The sequence below is a fragment of the Dipodomys ordii genome, unplaced genomic scaffold (assembly GCF_000151885.1).
Source record: "Dipodomys ordii isolate 6190 unplaced genomic scaffold, Dord_2.0 Scaffold118, whole genome shotgun sequence".
Taxonomy (NCBI): domain Eukaryota; kingdom Metazoa; phylum Chordata; class Mammalia; order Rodentia; family Heteromyidae; genus Dipodomys; species Dipodomys ordii.
The window spans coordinates 1,094,945-1,112,600 of NW_012267334.1; the positions used below are offsets into that span (position 1 = coordinate 1,094,945).

Genomic DNA, 17,656 nt, shown 5'->3' on the forward strand with positions numbered 1-17,656 from the left:
GGGGGTGGGGGGGAGGTGGGGGTGGGGGACACCTCTGTGCTTTCTGTGAGTATCTGTGTTGAAGGTGTCTCCCTGGAAGGACAGTGCCTCTGGGCTCCCACCCGAGGGCCCTGTCCAGCTCTGGACCTGGTGGGCTGCCCACCCCTAGTTCTGGGCCCCATGGCTCGTGCTGGCAGCAGGGCTGTCTGGTCCTGTTTCTGGGGGCTGGAGCAGCCTAGGCTGGTGAGAGCCAGCATGGGCTGTGTGGCAGCATGCAGAGGGGTTATGGGGCTTGCTGGGGAGGAAGGCTGTCTGGGGGCTGAGCCTCCAGGCTAGACGTGGCCTTGCCCACTGCCCTGTATGGGCTGCTTGCCCATGGGCTGTTTCTTTTCCCATAGTCCTGGTGCAGAGTCCCCACTGGACAGATGGGTTCCTGAAGCTCAGAGCGGCCAGCCAGTCGCCCCGAGAGCCAGGGCGGGTCCACACATGGGTGCCCACTCTGGTGCCCGGCACCCCATGCGGCAGCCCAGAGCCAGCCCAGGCTGATGCTCAGGGGGCCCTGCGGTGCCTGACTGGACGGGGTTGGGACGGCCGCCTGTGAACAGGACCCCACGCAGACCAAAGCAGGGGTGCTCTGCTCAGAGGCCCACAGAGTCCCACAGGCACCAACGGGGCACGCAGCCTGACTGAAAACTCCCAGTGCCCGGGCAACGAGCTCGCTTCCTCGGCCTATGGACGTCACTGAGGAGTGTAGGCCCTGAGATCCCACCGCTAGTGTGTGCAGGGTAGGACAGGTGGGCGTAGCGCAGGCCCAGAACTTGGAGAAAGGCGTGCAGGGCAGGACAGGTGGGCGTAGCGCAGGCCCAGAACTTGGAGAAAGGCCTTGATCTAGGCACAGCCCCTCCCTCCCCCCCCGCCCCCCGCCACCGGCCATTTAGGCCCTAGAAAACAATTGTGTGCAATTTGTGGCCAGGGAAGGGGGCTGGCATCAGTGGGCCCAAGATGGCCCCTGGGAGGCTGGACATCTGCCCTTTGCTGACCTTCTGAGTACTGAGCCGTGCAGCAGCGGGACCAGAGGGGCCAGGAGGTGCTGGTGCTCCCCTTGCTGCTCTCAGCCTTGGACCACAGACAGCCACGCTTGACGCTGATGTCCTCCCTGTTCCAGGGCCTCCAGCAGGCCCCCAGGGCTCCAGCAGCGATCAAGGCTTATGGAGGGGCCTTGGTGGGACACAGACCGCTGGCAGGGGCCAGCGTGGGCCCCCCCCCACTCGGCTGGCCCCGGGCAGCGGCAGTGCTGACGGAGGGGGCATGCATGAGTGGATGGCTGGTAGCAAGACCTGCGGCCGGCTGGGGGCGGTTTCCCCGGGGCCTGGCGAGTGGGTGACCCCTGGCTGCTCGGTGTGGTGCTGCCCACCTGTCTGGCAGAGCTTCCTGTGCCCTCTCCGGGCGCCCACGGGGAGAGATATAAAGTCCAGGGGCCCGAGCCAACGTGCGTGCGTAGCCTCGCTCTGGGTGCCAGTCCCAGGGGTCCGGCGCCGGGCACATGGGGGTGAAGGCGCTCCTGGCCCTGCTGGGGCTGTGTGCGGGGCCGGCGGCTCTGACGCAAGGTGCTGCGCCACAGGACTTCGACTTCACCAAGGTAGCCATGGCGGGGCACTGTCAGGGGCCAGGCTCTGCTCACGGCCAGCCTGGGGAGGGGTCCAGGACTCCGCGCTATGGATGCCCTGCGCCTCCCCTGGAATTTGCCAGACCTCTGAACCCCCTGGAGGGAGGAGCATGGCGTGGCCCCCTCGGGTCCCTGATTCTGGGTGCTGGTAAACCTGGGTGCCTCCCTTCTCCCCCCCACCCTGTCTCCTAGTTTTCAGGCCTCTGGTACGAGGTTGCCTTTGCCTCTAAGGAGGGGGAGCTGGGCCCCCCTCACAAGCTGGAGAAGATGGGGGGTGTGCTGATAAAGGTGGAGGAGAATCGCATCTCCCTGAGCACCACCTACTTCAGGTGAGCAGGGGCCTGGGGTGGGGGCGGCTCTGCCCTCAGGGCCTGACCTCCCCCGCGGACCCCCGCAGTCACCTGGGGCTCAGCTGGGCCAGCCACCAGGCTTCCCTGCTCTGAGACCATGAGAGGTGACAGTCCCTGACTTCATGATGTCAAGGACGGAGGAGAAATCCGGCCAGGCCAGCCCGGGACGCGCGGGCACACCAGGTGCCAGTGGCCGGTGGATACCCAGGCCTGCCCGTGTGTGAGACCACCCTCGGGAGAATGTGTGTGTCCCTGTGTCCACCTCAGGGAGAACGTTGGCCAGTCCTGTGTGTGTCCATCCTGGAGGAGGGCTCAGGCCTGTGTGAGGAGAGGCCGGTGGAGTGGGCACGCTTCCGCTCGCTGCTCTGTGGGCAGTCTCCGTCCTACCTGGGGTGTTGGGTTGGGGCGCATGTGCACTAGTTTCTGGGGCCCTGAGCTCAGCGGACACTAGCACCCCTGCTCCTGGCTGCGCTCTGGACTCCCGGCCTGTCCATTAACTTGTCCGGTGTGGAACATGGGGCCTGGTAGGGGATGGCAGCATTTGGTGGTGCCTCACATTCTTCCCTCCTGCCTCCCTTCCTGCCTCCCTCCCTCCTTGCATCCCTGCCTCCCTTCCTCCCTCCCTCACTTCCTTCCTGCCTGCCTCCCTCCCTCCCTCCCTGCTTGCCTCCCTCTTTTTCTCAGGGTCTGACTCTGTAGCTCATACTTCACTATGTAGACCACACTGGCCCCAAACTTGTTATGTAGGCCATGCTGCCCTCAAACTTACAATCCTCTTGCCTCAGCCTCCCAGTGCTGGGATTGTGGGTGTGGCTACCACTCCTGGCCTGCCTTCTTGTCTCCCCAGCGAGGAGGGTTGTGTGCTGGAGCAGGTCGGGGCCTTCCCGGGAAATGCTCCAGGGAAGTTCAAAGTCATCAGAAAATCTGGTAAGGGGGTGGAGCGGTGAGCTGTCCCTTTGTTCCCTGGCCAGAGGCAGGAACTATGCCTTCCTGTGAGGACTCATTTCAGGGGTCTCTTCCTGGCCTCTCCACCACCTGGTAAGACACCAGGAGCCTGGCTGGGCATCCCCGTACACGTTCCACGGCCTCTAAGGTTTTCTTTGCCGGGGTCATTGACCTTTTCCCTGAAGCCTTAGAAAGGGTGTGATTCAGTACCCTTTTGTCCCAGTCAGTAGTGTTCCTGGTCTCCCCTTCAGACAGACAGTCCCTCAGACAGTCCTCCAGTCCCTCAGACAGTCCCTCAGACAGTCCCTCAGTCCCTCAGACCGTCCCTCAGACAGTCCCTCAGATAGTCCTCCAGTCCCTCAGACCGTCCCTCAGACCGTCCCTCAGACAGTCCCTCAGACCGTCCCTCAGACCGTCCCTCAGACCGTCCCTCAGACAGTCCCTCAGATAGTCCCTCAGACAGTCCCTCAGACCGTCCCTCAGTCCCTCAGACAGTCCCTCAGAGAGTCCCTCAGTCCCTCAGACAGTCCCTCAGACCGTTCCTCAGACCGTCCCTCAGACAGTCCCTCAGACAGTCCCTCAGTCCGTCCCTCAGACCGTCCCTCAGTCCCTCAGACAGCTCTAGGTCTCTCCTCCCATTGGAGGGTGCCCGAGTGCTGGGGGGGGGCACCTGTTCTGGAGCTGGTCCCTCACTTGGTAGAAGATGTTCAGTGTCTGGCTGTCTCATCTCCCAGGAGACAAAGAGATTGAGATCTTGGACACAAACTACAACTCCTACGCCATCATGAACATCTCTCTCCACGTAGCCGGGGCGGTGCGGACGATGATGAAGCTTTACAGTAAGGCTAGGCTGGAGTCATGGGGGGTGCCACCCCCTTGGTTCCGAATTCCAGCAGCCTGTGAGGACTCCCAGTGCCGAGGGGGACGGGCGGGAGCCCGGGACAGAGCCACCAGCCGCCCAGTTGCCCAGCCCGGCCGTCCCTGCCCACAGGCCGGACTCCCGCTCACAACAAGGACTCGCTGAGCAAGTTCCACGAAGTGGCCCAGGAGCGCGGGTTCACAGGCTCAGACATACACCTGTTCGAGCAGGACTGTGAGTAAGCTCCACTGGGTCACAGCACCCCCCCATCAGGTCCCCCAGGGATGGCAGAGCCCTGGCCCACCGGGCCCCACCCCCATGCCAGCACTTTGCTTTGTCCACAGTGACCTGTCTGTCTGTACTGCAGAAGGTAAGTGCCCTGCCCCTCCCTCCCTGCACTGCCCTGCGGGGGGGGGCTCCCCAGCGAGGGGGGTCTGTGCTTCTCAGCCTGTGCTGCTGCCCCAGCCCTGGCGGGACCCCAGGGCCCGGTGTCCTGGCCGGGAGGGAGGGCTGCACAGGACCCCAGCAGCGCTGAGCACGGCTCCGGGGACGTCTGCACAGAACTCAACGCCATGGGACCCCAGGCGGCCACGGGGCTCTGGAGGGGGATGTGGGGAGGGGAGGACAGCCTGGTGCTCACTGGTGAGTCCAGGGGCTGTGTGTGACTGCGGGCCAGCTCTGTCCCTTCAGGTCCTGCCCACCGTGGAGCTAGAGACTGTGGCAGAGAGAGCCACATGCAGGCCTCTGGGGTCCCGAGTGCCCAGCCTGTGCTCCCGGAGCCCGCAGGCCACACAGCGCCTGAGTGCCTCCCTCCACCTGCAGGAGCTGATGTAGAGCACCTCTGGCCCTGGTCTGAGTCTACAGCCTCTGGCCCCGCGCTTCCACACCCTGCCCTGGGCACCACCTGCTCCCATCCGAATAAACCTGCTGTGAATGCTGTCCAGTGAGCGTCTGACCTGAGGGATCAGCGGGGGTGGGGACAGCGGGGTGGGATGAGGGACGCTGGGCTGAGGGGACAGCAGGGAGGGGGACGCTGGGCTGAGGGGACAGCAGGGGTAGGGGAACACTCAGCTGGATTTTCTATGAGTGTTCACTCAGGACAGTGGGCCCTGGACTTCTGCCCCTAGGGTCCCTGCCCAGGCCTGCTTTGGTCAGGCCACCCCAGGCTGTGGGCCGCATGGCCTTACCCCCACCACGGAGCAGTCTCTGTTCTGCTCCAGTAGCCAGAGACAAACCCAGGCAGCCATGAGCAAAGACCCAGTGCAATCTCAGTGCAATCTCTTCATTTGCAATCTCGCAAATGAAGGAGGACCATTCCCTGCTCTTTATTTTTAATTAATTAATTTGCTGGTTTGGGGCCTGAACTCTGGGCCTGGGCGCTGTCCCTCAGCTCTTCAGCTCAAGGCGAGCGTTCTACCACTTGAGCCATAGCGCCACTTCCGACCTTTTCTGCTTATGTGGTGCTGAGGAATCGAACCCAGGGCCTTATGCATGCAAGGCAAGCACTCTACCACTGAACCACCTTCCCAGCCCTTCTTTTTAATGAATTAACTTTATTGTTATTACAGAGGTGATACACAGAGGGGTACGCTTACAGGTGTCAGGCTATGAGTACTTTTCCTTTTATACAGTGTCTTCTGTTCCCTCTCTCTCCCCCAGTCCCTCCCTCCCATCTCCACCTGTTGAGTTGTGTTTTTCACTTTCATCACTGTTCAATCTGCTCCTCTGATGCCGTTGTTCACCCTTTTTCTGGGGTCTTTAATGTTTTTTTGATGACAGTCCTGGAGCTTGAACTTGGGGCCTACACATTGTCCCTAAGCTTTTGTGCTCAAGGCTAGCATGCTACCACTTGAGCCGCAGCTCCACTTCTGGCTTTTTTGGGGGGAAGGTAGTTTATTGGAAATAAGCATCTCACTGATTTCTCTGCCCTGGCTGGCTTCAAACTGTGATCCCAGATCTCAGCCTCCTGAGTAGCTAGGTGACAGGTGTGAGCCACTGGCACCTGGCCATACTGCGCACTTGCATACATGTTTCTGTGGCTCAGAGACCAAATCGCCCCAGCCACTGTTTTGAAGGATGTTCTAGACGTGGGCGTCCCCTGTGCCCTCCCAGCGTGGAGACTCCGTGTCTGGCCTCCTCACCCCACGCCTGGCCTGCTCTGCTGTCTGGTTCCCCTGCTTTCTTTCAGTGTTTGGTGCCAGGGCTGGAGGGCCAGGAAGGCTGCCCTCCCGTGTCTGGTTGGTGCACCTGAAAGGCTCTGCCAGGGCTCAGGCTCGTGTTCTTGGCCAAGTCCTGAACGCCCCATGGGGAGAGTCTTTGAGAGGCTGAGTTCTGGCCACTGAGGGATGCTGTCCCCGGTCTGTGCGGGAAGGCCGGCCTGCGGTGGGACTTCATGTGGGAGCATTGTCTCAGTCTGCCCTGGTTGCTTTGACAAATGCCACCCGCTGGGGTTTAAACAACAGAGATGGTCTGGAGGTTAGATCTGGGCGCCATTGCCCGGTGAGGACCCTGCTCCTGCCTCTGGCCAGCAGACGGCTCTCTGTGTTCTAGGAGGAGAGAACAAGAATGTTCTGTGCAGACTTTCCCGGGGGTCTTGACAGGAACCCAGCTCTATTCTCATCCGAGGACCCCTTTTCCAAACAGTGACACTGAGAGGATTTTAACATGACTTTTGAGAGGAGATTATCCGGTCCAGCAGAAGTATACCATACAGAAGGTGATTGCAGTTGTAACATCCTTTGCAGTAGTTGTTGGATACACAGAAAGCAGACAAATACCGCCATAGTCCCAAAGGGACTGGCTACTAAAATCTAGTTTGGATTGAGAGGAGAAAGATCCTAAAAAAGCGTATAAACATCTCGGAAGAAAGGAAAGAGATGCATACTCTGAGAAGGAAGGACATGGTAGAAATAAAGAATTGACTAAACATGGAGGTAGAATCGAGACATGAGCAGTTGGGGGAAATTCAGCAGGAAGATAGGAACTGTACCACAGCAATGTGGAAATAACAAACCCTAAAAGAACAATAAGCAAAAAATGTTTCCGAAGTGGTGCTGTGGCTCAAGTGGCAGAGCGCTTACCTTGAGCTGAAGAGCTGAGGAACAGTGCCCAGGCCCAGAGTTCAGGCCCCATGACCGACAAAAAAAAAAAAAAGTTTCATGGGTGGACTTAATAACATATTGGGAATGACAAGAGAAAGTATCTGATTCTGAGGCAGTTTTGTATGAGGAGAGGGGGGTGGGTGCCTAACCTCTCATGGTGGGGCTCACAGTGTGTGGGGGCATATCTGACCTCTCCTGGCAGGCAGGGAAAGAGGAAATGATGGAAGGCATCTTTACCTTTCCATCTCTTGAGAAAACATTCTTCAAATATCAGGGCAGGGGCCTGGCGTCGGTGGCTCACACCTGTAATCCTAGCTACTTTGGAGGCTGAGATCTGAGGATTGTGGTTCAAAGCCAGCCTGGGCAGAAAAGTCCGTGAGATTCTTATCTCCAATAAACCACCAGAAAACTGGAAGTGGCGCTGTGGCTCAAGCGGTAGAATGCTCGCCTTGATCTGAAGAGCTGAGGGACAGCGCCCAGGCCCAGAGTTCAAGATCCAAGACTGATCCTCCCCCACCCAAAAAAAAAAATCAGGGCAAACTAAAGGCATTTTAGACCAATGCAGACATTGCAGATAAAATGGAGCACATTTCTTTCTAGCATATTATAGGTACAAGTGGATGCTAGGCTATTATTATTATTATTTTGTCTGTCATGGGGCTTGAACTCTGAGCCTGGGCGCTGCCCTTCAGCTCTTCAGCTCAAGGCTAGACCACTTGAGCCACAGCACCACTTCTGTTTTTTTTTTTTTTTGTCGGTTGTGGGACTTGAACTCTGGGCCTGGGTGCTGTCCCTCAGCTCTTCAGCTCAAGGCTAGCGCTCTACCACTTGAGCTACAGCGCCACTTCCCACTTCTGGTTTTCTGAGTGTGTGGTACTGAGGAATCGAACCCAGGGCTCATGCATGCGAGGCAAGCACTCTACCACTGAGCCAACTTCCCAGCCCAAAATGGAGAAGTTTTATGCCTAGGAAACATAACACGTAATTGTAAGGTCCGACCCTGGATGGCAAGCAGACTCCACCCTCCTCCCAGCAAAGTCTCCACCCAGTACCTGCGTTACCTAGGCAACTGGGACACCTGGAAGAGGTCACATCTGCATCTGCTGAGGTCACATCTGAATTTGATGTGGCCACACCTTTCCCTGCCCATACCCTATATAAGGCCTAGCCCAGGCCCAGACGCTCTCTTCCTCTCTTGCTCTTGCTCTTCTTTTCTGTTCTCTCTCTCTTGCTCTCTCTGTTCTATTCTAGCTCTCTCTCTCTGTTCTTTTCTTGCTCTCTCTCTTTCCCAGCCACGTGGAGTGCCAACCTTGCCTGGTCCCAGCAGGTCTACCCCTTACCTGAATACCACGTGAGTGCTACTGTTCTTACCCCTCTCTCTGCTCTTTTCTGGCTCTTTTCTCTCTCTTTCCTCTCTTCCCAGCTCTCTCTCATTCCCAGGCCTTTCCCAGCCACGTGGAGTGCCAACCTTGCCTGGTCCCAGCAGGTCTACTGAATAAACCTACCCCTTACCTGAATACCACGTGCGTGCTGGTGCAGTTCTTACTCGGTTACCTCTTTTTAAAAACCTAACAGTCACCAGACCCTAGGAGAGGCAGTTCTGGAATTCCAGGCACTGGGGCTGAAGTGGGTCAAGGGTTAAGTTGCAGAACTGAGATGGGGTCTTACTGAAATGGAGTTGCTTAGGTTCCTCATTTCCTCCTTTCTAGAGCATCAGGGGCCAATCATGGTCCCTTAATTGGCACAGTCTTTTATATTTACAGTTTGGTATTGGGATCTCAGAACTAATAGATGGACTGCACTGATCTTTTTCTTTTACAAAGGACGCCAGTCTGTTGAGTATACAAGGTCCGATTGTGAGTAACAAAATTAACAGTACCAAAGTGTCAACGTCTAAGGCATTGGGGTCCCTGGGTAAGGGTCACAAAATCACCAGGACACAGGGGATGCAGCGTGCAAACAGCCATGGCCACTGCATGCTGTGCTTTATTGCTAGTGGGTATTTAAAGACAAGCAAGCATTATCTTTGCCAAGATTTAGTCAGGAGACATTCACACAAAGAATTTTTCTTTCTTTTTTTTTTTATCTGGTTGTGGGGCCTGAACTCTGGGCCTGGGCGCTGTCCCTCAGCTCTTCAGCTCAAGGCTAGCACTCTACCACTTGAGCCATAGTGCCCACACTTCTGGCTTTTTTCTTTTTGCTTATGTGGTGCTGAGGAATCGAACCCAGGGCCTCAGGCATGCAAGGCAAGCGCTCTACCACTGAGCCACTTTCCTAGCCCCTCATACAAAGAATTTCAACAGATACATTTTTACTTAACCTATGAGACAATGTCTTGGTATATTATTATCTAAACTGTTTTAGAGCAAGCTCAAACCACTTCTCCAATCTCAGGAAAATGCTTACCAGCTGTTCATCTATGTTTAAGGAAGCAGAAGAGCTACTTCCTCAGTTCCCAGGAGTCTGTGACATGTGTTTTGAGATAGGGAGAGAGAGCATTTTCCCTCTCTAGCCTGGCATGCCAAGAGCTTTCCACATACACAAACACAGTCCTCAGATAATCCTGAGGCTGGAGCCTGCCTCCTTCTGCCCCTTCAACATAGACCCTAAGTCTTCACACCAAAAGCCTTACATTCTCTTCTACCAGTCCTGACTCCGTATGTCACAGCTAACTTAATTTAATACCAGCTGCACTCGTAAGCTCCAATTTTAAGACATACCATTTGCTACATACTTAAACTTTCTGAGGTTTGTCTTCTTTACAAACATTTTAAGACAATCCTTTTTAAATCCTTTCTTACCCAGAGGATACCAATTTTTCCCCAATTCCTTTCCCAAGGCTTTCTTTACTACCCTCCTCTTCTTTACAACTCCTTGAGCTTCTTTTTGGCTAGAGTTTAAAACTGCCCAATTTTCCTTTGGCTTACGGAACCAACTTATCTCAGAACAGCCTCAAGGCACCACTGGGATGCAGAAGCTTGCTAGATTTTAAGGCTAAGAGTAGGGCTGGGTCTCATTTACTACCTCCATTGATTAAAAAAAAATCTCTCTTTTATCTTTAACTCGCACTTGGGAGGAAGCAGATTATTACCATACCAGAGCCAAACTAGGTTGTGACTATAGAAAGTGCCTAAGGCAGGCCAGTGATATCCTTGCCCCCAATATACTGGATATCACCAAAAGAATGTCCCACAAGATCTTAGTTTTAGCAGCTTTCAACCGGGAAGCATTCTCAGGTGATGGAATCAGGCAGGAGTCAGTCTACTTTTACCAGGGTGGAGGTGGTCTGGGTGACAATGTAGGTTTCCTCCAGGTGACTGTCAGGCTGTCGTTGAACTTTACCCATTAGGGTGTGCAGCAGCAGCAGCAGCAGCAGCAGGGTCTCTCAGTGTCTCCAAGGGACTGTCACACCTCGTGCTGGGATGCAGATTCCTACGCAGACTGGTTAAGGATACATTGCATAGGCTTGGCAGGCTGTGACCCCACTACTCTTTAAGACTATTTAGACAATAGCCCAGGACAATTTACCAAGATGACAACTTTTTAAACTAGATAGTTCTTTTAACAAGGCTAGGATTTTTCAGGCAGATACAGAGGGCTCAGGCCTGTACTACTATTTCCCATGCCTTTTTCTTTTAAAAAATTTTTTTTGGGGCTGGGAAGGTGGCTCAGTGGTAGAGCGCTTGCCTTGCATGCCTGAGGCCCTGGGTTCGATTCCTCAGCACCATATAAGCAAAAAGAAAAAAGCCAGAAGTGGCGCTGTGGCTCACGTGGTAGAGTGCTAGCCTTGATCTGAAGAGCTGAGGGACAGCGCCCAGGCCCAGAGTTCAGGCCCTACAACCGGACCCAAAAAAAAAATTTTTTTTTAAATTTTTTATTGTGAAAAAACTGTACAGAGGGGTTACAATTACATGGGCAAGATAATGAGTACAAACTGCATCCTTGGGATCATTACAAAACATTCACAAAGAGGCGGGAGGTTAGGGCTGGGGGGACCATTATGCACGTCACCTTCTGACTCAACCTGTTGGCCTTTGGGTCTTGTTGACCACCTTTTACCTGGTCAGGCGGCGGACACCTGTGGGTGAACTTCTGGATGTCATCTCTGGGACAGAGCACGTCGGGGCCTCCTCTAGCACCCGAGAGCAGCTCTTTGTGGGTACTGGATCCCGCATGGGGTGGGGGGCAGGCGGGGGGGGGAGGGTGCTCTCCTCCCTCCTGCTGGGGATAGATGGCATCCTGACCCCCCGTTCCAGTGTCCTCTACGGATGGTGGCTGTGCGACATCTCTTGCCTGCCCACCCTGGCAATGGGGCCTGGTGGACAGGGAGACCCAAGTTCCATCTGTGTCTCAGCAGGCTTGGAGAAGAGCCAGCTCAGCATTCTGAGACAGTTTCCGCCTGCGGTGTCCAGTTGGGAGCCCAAGGACCATTCAAGGTGGTTAAGAGAGAGGACTTGGACACAGGGTCTGTCACGGTCAGTGTGGGTGAGGAACAGAGGCCAGCCAGGGGAGGGGCTGGTGCTTCTGTGAGCTAATTTTCAGACCTCGGAACATAACAAGTAAGAATTTGAATTCAGTGAGATGCATCTGTAAAGACAGAACTCTGACCCAATGCCCACAGCAGCCAGACGGCTGCTCTTTCCCCCATCGTGGCCAGACAGCCCTAAGTCAGATATGTGGGTCCAGATGGCGTCCACCACAGGTGGGAAGCCCACAAGGGCTCAGGGACATCACCTCGGCCAGGACGGCACTGCTAGTCACAGCCTCGCCGACTCCTGTGCCTGCGTCTGACTTCAGGCCGCCCTGGGAAGGCCTCGGGGCCTGCGCCAAGCCAGGGCCTCCGCAGAGAGGGGTCCGCATGAGAGATGGGGAGGAAGGTCAGCCAGGGGCCTTTCTGGGGGTGGAGGAAGTCCCAGGCCAGCCAAGCAGGAGGTACACGGACCAGGAGTGGGTGGAAGACTTGGGGAGAACTTTCTGTATTTTAATTGATTAACACAAAGCATATCTAAAAGCACAGCTTCTGGAAGAACCACTTGTTCCTCACCAGTCTGTCCTTGTTCCTGGCCAGGCCCCCACCTGGCCTGAAGGGCAGAGTCTGTCCCCAGACTTAGCTGTGAAGACCACAGACCCTGGGGAGGGCAGGAGGGAGAGGGCTTCAGGATGCTTTTTCTGGAACCTTCTTTGGGGAGAGACGTGTGAACAGGAGTGGGACCTGACACCCCACCATGGATGGGGAGGATGGGCTCTGCCCTCACTCTCGGGCTCTCTTGGCTCTGGGCTGCACCTGGGCTGGGTGGCGGCCAGGCTACCGCTTGCGTGTGCCCTCCTTCCCACGTGGGCATCGAGCCACATAAACGGCTCCGGCTGGGAAGGGGCTCACCCTGCCTGTGCTGTGCGGTGACCCAGCCTCGGGATGGGGCTGCTGACCGCTCTTCTTGCTCTGGCTTCCATGCCCGGGACCCTGGCAGGGTGGCTGGGAAGGCTGGACCCGAACCAGGTAACACTCTCCTGGACTGAGGCTGGGCCGGGAGACCAGGCCCCGGTTCAGAGGCCACACGGCATCCGGGGCCCTCCGGCCAGCCTGGGTGGGCACCGGGGATAGGGCTGGGCCCGGGCGGGGGGCGGCGTGGACGGGGACTCCCTGGGGGAGGAGAGCCTGGGGGCCTTCACCTCTCTCTCTCTCTCTCTCTCTCCCCACACAGCTTCTGGGGCCCTGGTACGTCCTGGCCGTGGCCTCCCAGGAGAAGAACTTTGTGGTGGAGAAGAATGTGAGGAGCATCGAGGGCGTCATGGTGACTCTCACACCGGAAAACAAGCTGAGAGTGCGGTCCTCCCTGCGCAGGTGAGTGTGCAGGGCTGGCCGGCCTCGGGCCTCGGGCCTCAGGCCGGGCCAGCCTCCGCCTGGCACCCCTTGTCCAGAGAGCCTCCGCCTGGCCTAGGCCTTGTCCCCCAGAGCCTGGGGCTGTGCTCACCTGGCCCAGGCAGGCCCCCCCTGGACTCTGCATTCTTGTTCCCACACTCCCCCCACCTCCTGGGGCTCCTTCCTCCTGCTGGGCTGTCCTCTGAGCCGCCCCCCCCTTGTGTTGGCCCTGGCATCTGGACTCCTGGATGCTGGGCCTGCCTGGTCCCTGACTGCTCAGCCTGCCTCTGGCCGCCTGCTCTGATGCGCCTGATGCTCGATTGGTGCAGCCGGCTCAGGTCACAGGTGCAGCTCCCCCCCCCCGCCCCCCGCCATGCCCTAACTCCCTCCCACCCAGCCCCACCTCCCAGCCCTGCCCCAGGCCGGGGCCCAGCCTTCAGACCTACAGGACTGAACACTAGCTCCACACTACCTCCCAGCCCTGGCCCTCAGCACTTGGTGGCCTGTTTCTAGGGGTCTGACTCATGGGAGCTTCAGGCTGACTTCTGGGGACAGCCTCCTTTCCAGCATGTTCCCTCCTAGTGCTTCTTACGGCTTTAGTGGCGCCCTCAAGTATCTGGGAAGTTAGCCAGCCAGCTGTGTGTGATAAACAGCACTAGCTGAGCATGTGCCAGCGGCTCACCCTGGAACCCCAGCTGCTCAGGAGGCTCCGCTCTGAGGATGGCCTCTTGAAGCCGGCCACCGCAGGAAAGTCCATGGATGCTTATCTCCACTTAACCATCAAAAAGCTGAACGTGGAGCTGTGGCACAAGTAGAGGAGCCCTAGTTTTGAGGAGAGAGAAAAAAAAGAGCCCAGGGATGGTGCCCATGACCTGAGTTCAAGCCCTAGCACTGCCACAGAACAAAAACAAAACAAAAAACAAGTTATAAATGTTTCCACATTTGCCATTTTTTCTTGTGTTATGAGGAGCTTTTCTGCCAGGACATGTATGTTTTAAAACATTTTCTGCCGTTCCTCACAGGACCCTTTCTTGTGCGTCTCTGGGTGCCACGTCAGGACTGGAGTGGGCTTCTCCCCCCCGGCACTGCGGATTCTCTCTGCCCCATTTGATTTTTTTTTTCTGAGACAGGCCTTCTTGTCTCAGCTCCCTGAATGCTGGTATTACAGGCGTGAACCACCAGGCTCCGGCTGTTAGCATTTTTCTTATATCAGGAATCTTTCCCTGGGAGTCAGTGTGAGGTTCAGGCAGGTGCTTGTGCAGCCGCGGGTGTTGCTGGATGACCTGGCTTTCCCCATGGACCCAGAGTGTGATCTCTGTCTAGCTCCAAATGCTTTTTGTTGTTGTTGCACTTTTCATGCTGTTCCTTTGAGGTTTTTACTTGTCTGACCTCCAAGGTTGTACTTTTTGTGGCTATTAAATGTGCCTCGTTTTTCTGCTGGACCTGCTCTTGCTGGAGTTTTCCTTTCAGAATTTCCTCGGTTCTTCTTGTGTTGTCTTAGTCCCAGGCTGCCTTGGCTTGATGTGTCTGACAGGCGCCACGGGTCTACTGGGTTGCTTGCTTTTAGGGACTGAGAGTTGGGGTGCCTGGGCTGCGTGGCTGCAGTTTGTCCCATGTCCCAGGCTGTCTCCCCCTGGCGGGCACTGAGCTCCTCACACGCACTGGCTGGCCTCACCAGGGTCCTGGGGGTGGAAGAAGCTGGGCCTCTCTTCCTGAGCAGGCATTCAGGGTAGCTGAGGCACCTGTGGGCCTCCTGGCAGCTGGTGAAGCGTGGGCCCCTGGAGGCCTGTGGTCTGTGAGTCCCAGTGCTGGTCTGGGGGCCTCGCCATCTGGGCGGATGGGTGCTGAGGGGCCTTTGCTGTCCAGGCTGGATGGTTGCCACCAGAGGACTGTGGAGCTACTGAAGCAAGAGTCCAGATGGGTGTTTGAGAACCCCTGTGAGTACGATGCCCAGGGGGTCTCTGGGCAATGCTGCCCTGGACAGTCCCCAGGTCCCAGGTGGGTAGGCCAGGGCTGGCCGTGGTGGCCCACTCTGCGCCAGGGCCCCAGAACCACTCTTCATGGGGAGTTACCAGATCTGGCTGGATAAGAGGGGCTCCTGAACGCAGGACTTCCCCCTTAACCTCCCCCCGGCCAGATGCCTGTGCGAGCGGCCACCTGGGCCTCGGGCCCTTCCATGGTGCAGGATGTCTGGGAAGTGGTGCCCAGGGCCAGGGGCAGGGTAGGTCACCCAGCTGCTCCTCAGGTTTCCCAGGACGAGCAGGGACGCACACCTGACGTCCATCTGTCCACCCGTTACCACAGCTGCTTTCCAGGGACAGAGCTGGGCCTCGCCTGGGTCACCCTGAGTCTGCCCCTCTGCCCGAGGCTCAGGCCAGCCAGTCCCTCTGGAGGGCAGCAGAGCCCACACTTGCTTTCTAGCCCTGGGTGTGCTGGACTTCCGGGTGCTGGGCACCAACTTCAAGGACTACGCCATCATCTTCATGCAGCTGGAGCAGGAGGACGAGGCCTTCAGCACCGTGGAGCTGTACAGTGAGTGGGGCAGGCCAGGGGGTGCTCGGGCCCCCCCACGCTGGGGCCAGGTGTCCTGTGGGCGGCCTGAGTGGGGACCCACGGGACCACGTGCTCACTTCCTCGAAGCTGGGCTGGGCGCCTCCTCTGAGGCCCCGTGACCCCTGCCCCCAGGTCGCACAGCCGTGGCCAGTCAGGAGGCCATGCGGCTCTTCACCAAGTGGAGCAAGAGCCTGGGCTTCCTGTCCCACGAGCAAGTCCAGCTGCAGGAGGACCGTGAGTGACCCCAGGGGAGCCCCAAGGGCAAGCTGGGTGTGTGATCTGTTTTCTGGCTTCTGTCAGTGTGTGGGGCTTTGAGGGGTCACCTGCCCCTTCCAGGGTTCTGCAGGATGGCCCCAGCCCCCGAGGTGAGGGGGGACAGGGCCCTGGGTCCCGGGAGGTGAGGGGGGACAGGGCCCTGGGTCCCGGGGCGCAGCGCTGTCCTCACAGCTGGCCTGGCCTCTGCTTTCAGTCACCTGCGCACACGAGATCGTCCAGGTAGGCGGCCCCTCTGTGCATCGCCGCTGGCTCCCTGGAGGTGGACAGGGGGACGGGGACCCCGTCTCATGAGGCCAGGCAGCCTGTGGCTCGGTGGCTGAGGAGGGCGATGGCTGTGACGCCCCACCTCATGCATGCCCGGTTTTCAGGGTGTGCGCAGTGCTCTGTGACGGGGCCCTGTCTGGTCTGTCTGGAGCTGGGCCGGGCTGTGCTCTCTGTGGCTGGAGGAGGAGCTGGTGCTGCTCGCCGCTCCCACAGGACCCTCTCCTGAGCTCAGAATAAAGTGACTGCAAACCTTCCTTGTGTGTCTGGACTGAGCAGGGGCGGAGTGGGCAGACCCGCCAGCGGCCCAGGCAGGGAGGGAGGGAGGAGTGCCCTCGGGCCTGGGAGCTGGGAGCTCAGCAGTGGCTGGTGGCTTCCCAGCGGACTTGACAGGGCTCCAGGCAGGCAGAGGCTGACCAGCCTAGGTTGGGCAGAACCTGTGGGAGGGATCTGGACACTGGGTGGACAGGTGCTGGAAGGGCCTGGACACCATGTGGACGGGTGCAGGAGGGGTCTGGACACCGCATGGACAGGTGCAAGAGGGGTCTGGACACTGGGTGGACAGGTGCAGGAGGGGTCTGGACACAGGATGGGCAGGTGCTAGAGAGGTCTGGACACAGGATGGACAGGTTCTGGACAGGAGGCTGGTGTGCACAGATGCCCTAGCAGGAAGCCCCCCCCCCCATGGCTATAGCTGGCTTATCTGCCCCAGGACGGCTGCTGACCTGGGACTGGCTGAGGTCTGCAGCCTCAGTGTCCTGTTGGGTCCAGGTCCTGAGGTGGCTGGGCTGGGAGGGGGTTGGTCACGCCGAGGTCTTGGTCCCCAGGGCTGGGCGCACATGTATGCGGCTGGTAGCCACCTGGCTTTTCCCAGAGCAGCCCTGGTGTCCAGAGGTGCCCGGAAGAGGACTGAGAGTTCAGTGAGGAGTCAGGGTGGAGAGACAAGGTACCCTCTCCGTGTGAACACACACGCATGCACACATGCACACACGCATGCACACGCACCCACACCCACATGCATGCACACACACGCACACACACGTGCATGCATGCACACCCACACATCCTCCCTTGGCTGGCCACTGGCACTGCAGCCTCCAGAAGGCTGCCCAGAGGACACCACCCAGCCCCCACTTTTCATGCCACCCTGACTCGGAGAGCCACACAGCTGTCTTGGCCTCTGTCTCTCATCTGGTGATTGAAGACGTGAGGACCAGGCCACAGCCGAGGGGGTGGGACTGTGGTGGCCCCTGGCTTGTGGGGGGGCTGTGGTGGCCCCTGGCTTGTGGGAGCTGTGGTGGCCCCTGGCTTGTGGGGACTGTGGTGACCCCTGGCTTGTGGGGAAGGCTGTACCCCTGGCTTGTGGGGGGACTGTGGTGACCCCTGGCTTGTGGGGGGACTGTGGTGACCCCTGGCTCATGGGGACTGTGGTGACCCCTGGCTTGTGGGGGGGCTGTGGTGGCCCCTGGCTCGTGGGGGCTGTGGTGACCCCTGGCTCGTGGGGGGCTGTGGTGGCCCCTGGCTCGTGGGGACTGTGGTGACCCCTGGCTTGTGGGGGGGCTGTGGTGGCCCCTGGCTCATGGGGGCTGTGGTGGCCCCTGGCTCGTGGGGGGCTGTGGTGACCCCTGGCTTGTGGGGGGCTGTGGTGGCCCCTGGCTCGTGGGGGCTGTGGTGGCCCCTGGCTTGTGGGGGCTGTGGTGGCCCCTGGCTTGTGGGGGCTGTGGTGGCCCCTGGCTTGTGGGGGCTGTGGTGGCCCCTGGCTTGTGGGGGGGCTGTGGTGGCCCCTGGCTTGTGGGGGCTGTGGTG

The 17,656-nt window shown here is 58.3% G+C and overlaps 2 protein-coding genes across 2 annotated transcripts; both read left to right on the forward strand.

Moving 5' to 3' along the window:
• The first annotated feature begins 1,522 nt into the window (after positions 1 to 1,522).
• Positions 1,523 to 4,746, forward strand: LOC105995588 (epididymal-specific lipocalin-5-like). The gene is made up of 8 exons (XM_013029356.1): positions 1,523 to 1,618; positions 1,838 to 1,974; positions 2,843 to 2,922; positions 3,675 to 3,779; positions 3,932 to 4,037; positions 4,144 to 4,169; positions 4,265 to 4,441; positions 4,622 to 4,746. The coding sequence occupies exons 1-8, from the start codon at positions 1,523 to 1,525 to the stop codon at positions 4,744 to 4,746; spliced, it is 852 nt and encodes a 283-aa protein (XP_012884810.1).
• Positions 4,747 to 12,327: 7,581 nt separating this feature from the next.
• Positions 12,328 to 16,074, forward strand: Lcn6 (lipocalin 6). The gene is made up of 7 exons (XM_013029412.1): positions 12,328 to 12,397; positions 12,603 to 12,742; positions 14,627 to 14,697; positions 15,182 to 15,292; positions 15,446 to 15,547; positions 15,783 to 15,808; positions 15,958 to 16,074. The coding sequence occupies exons 1-7, from the start codon at positions 12,350 to 12,352 to the stop codon at positions 15,976 to 15,978; spliced, it is 519 nt and encodes a 172-aa protein (XP_012884866.1). The 5' UTR covers positions 12,328 to 12,349; the 3' UTR covers positions 15,979 to 16,074.
• Positions 16,075 to 17,656: the final 1,582 nt, after the last annotated feature.

Coding starts and splice junctions, on each gene's coding strand:
- Lcn6 (XM_013029412.1), top strand. CDS start 12,350: ATGCCCGGGACCCTGGCAGGGTGGCTGGGAAGGCTGGACCCGAACCAG. Junction 12,743..14,626: donor GTGCGGTCCTCCCTGCGCAG/GTGAGTGTGCAG, acceptor TTTGCTGTCCAG/GCTGGATGGTTGCCACCAGA. Junction 15,293..15,445: donor CAGCACCGTGGAGCTGTACA/GTGAGTGGGGCA, acceptor CCCTGCCCCCAG/GTCGCACAGCCGTGGCCAGT.
- LOC105995588 (XM_013029356.1), top strand. CDS start 1,523: ATGGGGGTGAAGGCGCTCCTGGCCCTGCTGGGGCTGTGTGCGGGGCCG. Junction 1,975..2,842: donor CTGAGCACCACCTACTTCAG/GTGAGCAGGGGC, acceptor TTGTCTCCCCAG/CGAGGAGGGTTGTGTGCTGG. Junction 4,170..4,264: donor GTCTGTCTGTACTGCAGAAG/GTAAGTGCCCTG, acceptor CTGCTGCCCCAG/CCCTGGCGGGACCCCAGGGC.